Source organism: Alexandromys fortis, unplaced genomic scaffold (genome assembly GCF_014885135.2).
Source record: "Alexandromys fortis isolate MF-2015 unplaced genomic scaffold, M_Fortis_MF-2015_v1.1 scaffold_126, whole genome shotgun sequence".
Classification (NCBI taxonomy): domain Eukaryota; kingdom Metazoa; phylum Chordata; class Mammalia; order Rodentia; family Cricetidae; genus Alexandromys; species Alexandromys fortis.
In genome coordinates, this window is record NW_026068018.1 from 993,620 (window position 1) to 1,002,893 (window position 9,274).

A 9,274-nucleotide genomic window follows, 5' to 3' on the forward strand; every position below is an offset into this window, starting at 1 on the left:
TGTTCCTGAAAACTCCAGGTTTAAATAACATGATTTGTAGTCATCTTGCTTATAGTAATACCACCACCACCCCTGTTCTGATGAAGCTGGGTCTTCTTTCTTTGATGTAGTTGCCCCGCTAATTGGAATCAGCCCTTCTGTGGCTAATATTATCGAAGGACAACAGCTAACCCTGCCTTGTACCCTGTTGGCCGGAAATCCCATCCCAGAACGACGGTGGATGAAGAACTCAGCTATGGTAAGAACTTTTTAAATACATGCCTTCTTATTTATTTTCTCCTAAGAATTAATGAGTTATGTCACAACCACTGAAACCTGGCTTTGTAAACATGTTTTATAAGCATGCCAAATCTCCTCCTGAAAAAAGATTTCTCATTTTATTTATTTGTGTGTGTGTGTGTGTGTGTGTGCGTGTGTGTGTGTGTGTAGGTATCACAGTTCAATAGAAGGTATCAAATCCTGTGGAGAGAGACTTAGAAGCAGTTGGAAACCAGCTGAGGTGGGTGGGTCTGGAGAACTGAACTCAGCTGCCTCTGCAAGAGCAGTGCCCTTACCTGTGGATCCATCTCTCTATCGAAAAGGCTTACCTTTATGTTATTGTGCTTATGCAATCTATATTATTTGGAGCTTAAATTTTTAAGAAATAATTGGTAGTATAATTTTTATAACTTCACATTGAATTTGATGTTACTAATAAACTATTTTCAGAATATGTAAAATTTAAGTTAGTATTGTTTTCTTAGTACTTAAATACTTTATACCCTTTTGTGTAGAATGTTATGAAATATTAGTATTCCTTTAAAACCTTCCAATTCATATAGTACCCTTTTTGTGTTGAGCTGTAAATTTCTTTTGTGATGGATTATGTTAAAAAGGTAGATCCCTAACATATAACTGAATATCAGCATATAATTTTTAATTAGGAAAGGATATGGACAGCATTTCAATTCTATGAAAAATTTCCATAAATGTGTACTCTATTGAGACAGAACTTCATCTAGTGCAGACCACTTCCCTTGTTTTGCAGAGAATCTAGACTCACTGGCTTCTAGAAGTACTCATTAGAAGTGAATTGACTCCATATGAGAAATTACAAGTGTACTTATATTTACATAAAAAAATTGAGGAAAAATAGAATACCTCATGGACAAATAAATACCCTTAGATATGAAGCTAGCTGGGCACTAAAATGTAAAATAGTACAGGTTTAGAAACAATCCCTTGAATGCTAAACTATTGTCAGGCTTCTCTGACATGGTTTCTGGATCATACTGTGTCTTGTATTTTTTGAGCCTGGCAGCAGGCAGGGGTGGGTGCTAAGATGAAGTCACACTCCCTTGGCGTAAAGAAATAGCTACGTGCCAGAACAAAAATATCAAAGGGCTTGCTAGTGGTGATGAAACCTTCCTGGAAAGGACAATCTCAACCAAGAGAAAAAGCTACTAGTGAAATGAGAGTCCCTAGCAGCAGAACTCAGAGAAACACAAGGTCGGTGGTATCTCTTTTATCCCCTTTCTGGAAGTGCATAACTCTCTGATAGCAAATCGTAGGTATAATTCCAGAGAGATATCAGGATTGCATATGATTGATAAATTCTTAGGAACATTTTATACTGGTCATTTTTTTTTTAACATAAGGATGCTAAAGTCACAATTTGCTCTATAATAAATTTGATAATTTAGTTGAGAAAAACAAGCAGATCTGATTTAGGCTGCCTTTTCTAATTAAAAACAAATGACTCTTTATTAATTCCTTTTGAAAGTTGGTACAGAATCCTTACATAACTGTGCGCAGCGATGGGAGCCTCCATATTGAAAGAGTCCGGCTTCAGGATGGAGGCGAATATACTTGTGTGGCCACTAACGTTGCTGGAACCAATAACAAAACAACCTCTGTGGCCGTGCATGGTAAGAGAGTCCTGATATAATTGTTTCCAAACCTTGTTCAAAACAGGATTCATAGGTTTTAATCAAATAACTCTATTCCTCTAATTGCAAGAAGGAGAGACTTCTCCTGATTGTTATTTTATATTTCTTGAACAAGCTCTGCATTGTTAATACTGTTTCCAGATTTCCTTTCCCTATGTACACAAAGACATTCTAGGGAGTCACCAGCCACGTCTGGCCAAGAGCTTTTGTATGTGGTTTCTTAATTGATAAAAGTCAATTCAGCTCTCAAAGAATCATGCTTAAAAATACACTTTAATTTCAGGCAGGCTGAACTTATTGTTCCGTCCAAATTGCCTTAAATTTCCTCTTCTTTTTTTCTTTTTTTTTTTTTTTTGGATTGTGCAACAAACATGTCCTTACTAATAACCCCTCTGTGTTGGGACTAAAAGTGACCCAAGCTTTGCTAAAAGTCATTTCATGTGTCATGTGTTCCGAGCAATCTTTTTTTGCATGATAAATAATTTAAAGGTCACAAATAAGAAAATCCAGAGGCATTCTTTTTTTTTCCACTTGTAACAATTACCAGGCTTTTTTAAAAAAAAAAAGTTTCAATGATAATGTACACCTTCATAGTTTGAGCAGTTCTCCTAATATTTTTATATTTGTCTTTAAGAGCTTGTTATATTGTTTTTATAATGTAATATTGAAAATAGATTTATATACAACAAATGAGTTTCTTAGGAAGAAAGTAGCAAAAGTTCAGTAGAATACTTGGTTTCATTCACTTACTCAATTGCTATTTATAGCATGAGTTGGGAACGCTACCAGCTTACACATTTTGTTTTGTCTGTTGAAGGTTCCAGTGGCGGTAAACCATCTCCTTCTATATGCCTGCTCCACCACCTCCTCCAGCTTTATGCCAGTAGCCACCAACATCACTTGACATGTCCTTGAGAGGGTTCAAAGAAATACCCTCAACTAACTTACATTTAGTTATAACCAGAATAATAACAGCATGTCGGGTTGCCTGCCCTTGTGTGGCTACTTTTGAAAGACAGAGAACAAGTTTCCTGGATGGTGCTGTGGACTGGCTTAAGGATGCTGTATTGGAACACCCTCACGTTGTCTCCCCCTTTTCTCCTAATGATCACCTAGGCAGGGAGGAGAGATAAGATGAGTCATGTGGCCGGGTGCTGGTAGCACATGCCTTTAATCCTAGCACTCAGGGGGCAGAGACAGATGGATCTCTGTGAGTTCAAGTCCAGCCTGGTCTACAGAGAGAGTGCCAGGACAAGCTACAAAGCTACAAAGAAACCCTGTCTCAAAAAATAAAAATAGATCAGTCATGTGTTTGCTGTAGCAGAAAGGCGAGAAGACAGCCCAATGACCTGATTTACTGGGACACAAATCATTTTAATAACTGAAAGCTAAGAGGTCATTTCACAACAGTTTTTGATCCACTTTAGTCCAAAATAATCAACTATTTGGTCTATAACACCACCAAACCTGGCACAGCACAAAGCATGGCCGCTTTGTGCCTGCTTCATGTTAATGAGTTCATTCTTTGTTGTATCTGTTCTCAAGAATACCTATGAAAGATGTTCAACCAATTCTAAAAGGAAAAGATTTTAAAAAATAAAGAAATTCGAATACGAAGTCAGACAAAAAGGACAAAATCTAATTGTCAGATTGATTTACATAGACTCATGATCTGGAGAGAAGCTGCTCCTCTGTACCCAGATGTCAGCAAGCCTCAGAACTGATCAAATTTGCAACTTTTCTTCACTACTGTCTAACTTAATATGGCTTTAAAAACATGACATTCCCTTATGTTGCCACAAATTGACAGCATATTTGAGAGCTGCGTATTCTGTCATGATCCTGGAAATTCAATTTCTTGCTTTCATGAGTAGCTCGATGTTCTTGTTTAGAGCTGGAGATTTGCTGCCAAGTCTTTAAGACAAAATTAGTGAAAGACTAATGCTAGCCATAGGAAAGTATGAGTGCATAGGATACATCATTCCAGCCTTCCATGGAGTTTTTGCACTTGGGGGGGGGTCTGTGGTATCTTCTGTTCTAGCAAATTTCTATTCCAGGGTAGTATGACATTTCTGGAAAATTCTGACTTTAAGCAAAAAATGTGGTAAGCAATTGAGCTCCAGGGAAGAGTTCTAGTCTCATCTTCCCACAGGATTCAATGGAAAGGTCTGGAAACACCAGACTTCCATTGTGCTCCTTTTGTTATAAAACATGCATGTGTAGAAGCCTTCGTTGGAGTTGTTATTCTGAGGATATGGTGTGTTGGTCATTTGGGTACATGTTGGTTCTGGCTAAGAACACGGGGAGCAGAGCAAGTCCTCCGTCTTCCTTTCCTTTTATGGCTCCTCACATACTGCTAGGCTTTCTCTGGCTTCCTAAGGGCAAAGACATGCTATTCTTAACTGGGAAGTGTTGTCTTGTCCTTTATTTTATCATTTAAAGGTAAATTCTCAACATCTTTCTAGGTTTACTAAATACCTTTTAAGGAACCATCCTTTTTATTATTTAATCTTAGTAAAACACTGAATGGCTCTGTGGACATGGATTTTGTTTAATAAGTGGTGGTTAAGCAGCTCATGTATTTAAAGGTGGGCTTACATCAGCTTACTGAAGTTCAACAGGTAGTGGACAGTAACCAAAGAGCTGTTCTCAAGATATATGTATAACCATTAGACTATAATCTATCTTGAATTTTCAGGAAATAATTGGTTTTATTCAGTCCTTTTGTGTTTTCTTTAGAGAGGTCACCGTATTAGACATCACTTAACACTTGGTTTTGAGCTTTTATTAGATCTGTCTAGATTATACTTATTGTATTTTTGCCATATGTTCCCATAATAAGATTATGTTAAACTGATTTTTCATAAACATTAAGAATGTATTGAAGATGTTCAATTTGAAGTATATGATAGCAAATGGGAGGAAAGGTACTCAGATGTCACCTCCCTTCTGTCCCCAGTTCTGCCAACCATTCAGCACGGACAGCAGATACTCAGCACAATTGAGGGCATTCCAGTCACGTTACCGTGCAAAGCAAGTGGGATTCCCAAGCCATCTATCACCTGGTCAAAGGTAAACCATAGATCTAGTGGCAGTCCCTGAACTACCGTATGTGGGAGGACTTGCAGAGTTACATCTGGGGGCTTCAGCAGGATAGTGAGAGAATGAGACCCAAGAAGGCAGGAAGTTAAATCAGTCCTTCACTGAGCTGGCTTCCTCTGCGGATGGCATGAAAGGTTTCAATGGGCTGGATATCCTCCAAGGAATCAGGTGAATGTGTCTCAGATGGATCTCCCCGATAAAAGATTGTCTTGCTGGTGTGCACAGCGATGGCTGTTGTGGTGCCATTCACCTCTGCTACGGTTATGGCATCCTTGTCCTTAGGTAGCTGTGCAGTAGAGGAGGAATGGCTTGGGATGGAGGAATGCCATCCTGGTGAATCTGTTTGTCTCTTTTCTCTCATAAACAGCTCCCTTCTAATTAGCCCTTTGCAAACCTTTTACCCCTTGCAGATATTTCTCTCTCTCTCTTCCTCTTCTAAATAAAGCTATTCCTTTATATTACCTTTAAAAATATACAAAAACACTTATGCTTTGTTATGCTTATAGAAAGGAGAGCTGATTTCAACTGGCAGCGCCAAGTTTTCTGCAGGGGCCGATGGGAGTCTGTATGTGGTGTCACCGGGAAGCGAGGAGAGTGGGGAGTACATCTGTACAGCCACCAACGCAGCTGGCTATGCCAAGAGGAAAGTGCAGCTGACTGTCTATGGTGAGAGCCACCCAAGGGAGCTTTGCCTTTGAAATAGCCTAACCATACAGATCTCACAATTTCTTCCTTAGTCAGGTACCTGAAGGTGGTGGCCTCAAAGTGAAGTTCCCTCCTAAGCTGACATTGTAAAAACAAAGATACACTTTTATTTTCATTGCCAACCAAAACCACCTCAGCTTAGATTCTGATTTGCAGGGAAGTAATTGTATAACCTTTTGGAAAACTTCCACACTATTTTCCCAAGAAGTATGCTTACCACGTCCAACTTTTTGCAGGAACAGCAGTTAGTTAAAACTCCATGTGAAGCCAAGCCAAGCCGCGGCTGTGTCTTGAGTAGCACCCTTCTGCTCTGGGGAGTAGGGCTCCTCTGGGCAGACCTGAGGCCATCTCGGCTGACCTCTCCATGGTGTGCGGCAAGGAATGACTGAAGCTTGCTCCTCATTTCCTTTTAGCTCTTGCTATAAATGTATTAATAGGAAGTTTTAGGTATACCCCAAATCTTGGGACTCAACATCCTCCTGTAAGTGACTTAAGAACATTGGAAGTCTATGACTGAATGTAAATGAAACTGCTTTGTTTCCTGTGCATCATTTTCCCTTCCTCATCCTGTGTTTATTTTAGTAAGACCCCGAGTGTTTGGGGACCACAGAGGACTGTCCCAGGATAAGCCTGTGGAGATCTCTGTCCTGGCTGGGGAAGAGGTGACACTCCCCTGTGAAGCAAAGAGTTTACCCCCACCTATCATTACTTGGGCCAAAGACAGTCAACTCATCTCTCCGTTTTCTCCAAGGTAAGAGGTCCAGGGTGAATATCAACACAGGGAGACGTAAATTACTGCATGATGTCTGCTAAGGCTTGCAACTGTATCAAAATACAACTTTTACAGCTGCGCTAATCACATGCACATCTGAGTTCTGTATACCTTACACATCATTTCCAAAGGTCGTAAATGCTAAGACGGCTTTGCCACAGCACCCACTGGTGCATTTTACTAGGTAGTTATTGAAATGGAACAGGTTTGTGTGTGGGTTTCTCTCAGCCCCGTGTGCAGAATTCCCTGTGTGCAGTAACAGAATTCTGTTATTCCCCAGAGGCAGTAAAACACAACAGGCATTGTCGTATATAAGACTCGACTTTCATTAGCTGATTTTGTAAATCTTTTTGATTAAACTCATCCATAAAGAAGGTCCATTGAGATGATGTAATTCATAGGCTAAGTGGCACAGCGCAAAGAATGCCAGGGCTTTAGGGCACAACCATTGCTGCCATCCAGATAGGAGTTTAAACTCATCTTTGTCACGTACAGCTTGTGTAAATGTTTGGCACCTTTTCCAGGGGACACTTTTGAATTTCATGTCTTTTATTTATACAGTGGGATGATGCTTACATGAGAGAGTTCTGTGAGATAATGGGCCAGAGAGATGGTTCAGTGGTTAAGAGCACTTGCTACTCTTGCAGAGGACCCAGGTTTATTTCCCATAATCCACATGTAGCTCATAAGCATCTGTAACTCTGGTTTCAAGGGATCTACCACAAACTTGTGACTTCTGTAGGTGTTGCACAGACAGTGCACACACATACAACCATGTTATCATTCACACGTGTGTACATGACTAAAACAATAACAGGAACAAGTTTGCATAATTTTAATCTTTGAAATAATTTCACTGAAAATTATAAACTAAAACATAGAATGTTATTTATAAAGCAATTCCATCACATCCTTCCCCAGTCAGGATTTCTTTCCCTCCTTTGCTGTGCAACCCTTCATCTTGGAGAAGTTCAGAAAATTGCTTTTATGGCTTCAATTTTGTTTTTCTTGTCTGCTTTTAATTTGCTCTTCTGAAAAATATTATTACTATTTTGCTCTTTGCTTTATTGTATTACATGCATTCGGTGCTACACACATGGAGTCAGCGTGTTCGAGTTAACTGGTCTATGTGTCTTTTACTTTTTATTTAACCATTCCTCTCCTTGGAGATACCATGGTCTGCTTCTTGTTTCTTGTGAATTGCTTTCTTCTCACGAGTATTTTCAGTGAAAACCTATTATGTCTGTTTGTGTGCATAAGCATGAGTGTTTTAGAACCTGTAACGTCGAACTATGCTTTCTTATCATAAAAAACTCCTCCTTCCAGTCTTGTAGGCACTGCCCAGTTGCTCTCCTAAGGGGGCGGGGATGTCTCATTTATTTTCCACTCACACAGTGATTCTCAGCCCTCCTAATGCTGTGACCCTTTAGTATAACTCATGTCATGGTGACCCTCGGCCATGCAATTATTTCATTGCTGCTTCTTAACTCTAATTTCACTGTGTGAATCGTATGCAATATCTGATATGCAGGATATCTGAGATGTGACCCAATGTAAGAATTGTTCCACACCTCCTCCAGGAGTCATGATCCACAAATTGAGAACCACTGCCCTCACAGGATGCAGTGGGCCAGGCTTTACTTCCTAATAATGTGAAGCTTTGACTGGTTTAAACATTTCTGCAATTCAGTGGGTGTGAAATGGATATTTGAGTGGTTTTAGTTTTCATGGCATTGACTTCAAGTGAATGTAGACGTGTGTGGCTGTGTGCTGGTCACTCATGCTATCTGAACTGCCTCTCCCTCCATACTGGCTTCACAGGTTTGTGTTGACTTCTCTCTTTCTTACTGGATGCAGATGTTTGATATTTGCTTTTGATAAGAAACTTGGGCCTGTCATATACATATTGTCACCTGTCTCTCTCAGTCAGTCACTATGATTTTAACTTTATTTAATAATGATGTATTTGAGGATAAGTTTTTAATGCTTCTAATGAGCTCAAAGAATTAACCAATTCTTTGTAGATTTGTATTCCTTGTATCTTTTTGAGATTATATTCAAAATATTAGATATTTAAACCCTTTTAAAGATTTATTTCCCATATTTAGACTACTCCACCTGAATTTTTATATTGTATATGATATTAAGCAGTAATGCAACTTAGTTTGTTTTGAATTTGGAAAGTCAATTACCCAAGATCATTTTGAATAGTCAATTCTTACTTTATGGTGTGCATGTGTTTGTTTTCTGGAATGTATAAGGACTTTTTACATTCTAGATAAACATTCTACCATTGAACTACATTTCCAGCCACTTTCTGCATGTTTCTCAATATTCCATCTAATATTGATTACAAGGTGTGTTCTCATGCATGCATGTCATTTTTGATGTCTCTGTTCTTTACTATAGTTTGACTTAGCTCTGTGATAAACCTTGATATTAGGTAGATCTCTGTGGCTCTGACAGTCTCTGAAAAGGACTTTAATACAACATTAATAATACTTAATAACATCTAGTACATCATCATTTAATGAGGGAGCTATTAAAGACACATTTGAAAAGATGTACTTTCTGTTTGCCTTTACTGAAACACACTCAATTATTTGGGAAGCATTGAAAAAGAATGTTACAGTCATGAGGTCACTGGTAAGTTGCCAAATGCCCTGACTGCGCTTTGGACTGGAGAGGGAGGGGGAGAGGAGTGGGGGGAGGGGGAGGAGGGGGGGGGAGGGGGAGGAGGGTGGGGGAGGGGGGGGAGGGGGGGGGG

General features: G+C 39.4%; 1 protein-coding gene across 1 annotated transcript in view; it reads left to right on the forward strand.

The window, feature by feature from the left end:
• Hmcn1 (hemicentin 1) overlaps positions 1–9,274 on the forward strand; it is a 449,244-nt gene that overhangs the window by 250,126 nt on the left and 189,844 nt on the right. Inside the window, exons 18-22 of the mRNA XM_050162915.1 lie at positions 111–238; positions 1,763–1,907; positions 4,888–5,000; positions 5,537–5,696; positions 6,318–6,486. Coding sequence (XP_050018872.1) covers positions 111–238; positions 1,763–1,907; positions 4,888–5,000; positions 5,537–5,696; positions 6,318–6,486 — 715 coding nt within the window. The remainder of the gene's footprint in view (positions 1–110; positions 239–1,762; positions 1,908–4,887; positions 5,001–5,536; positions 5,697–6,317; positions 6,487–9,274) is intronic.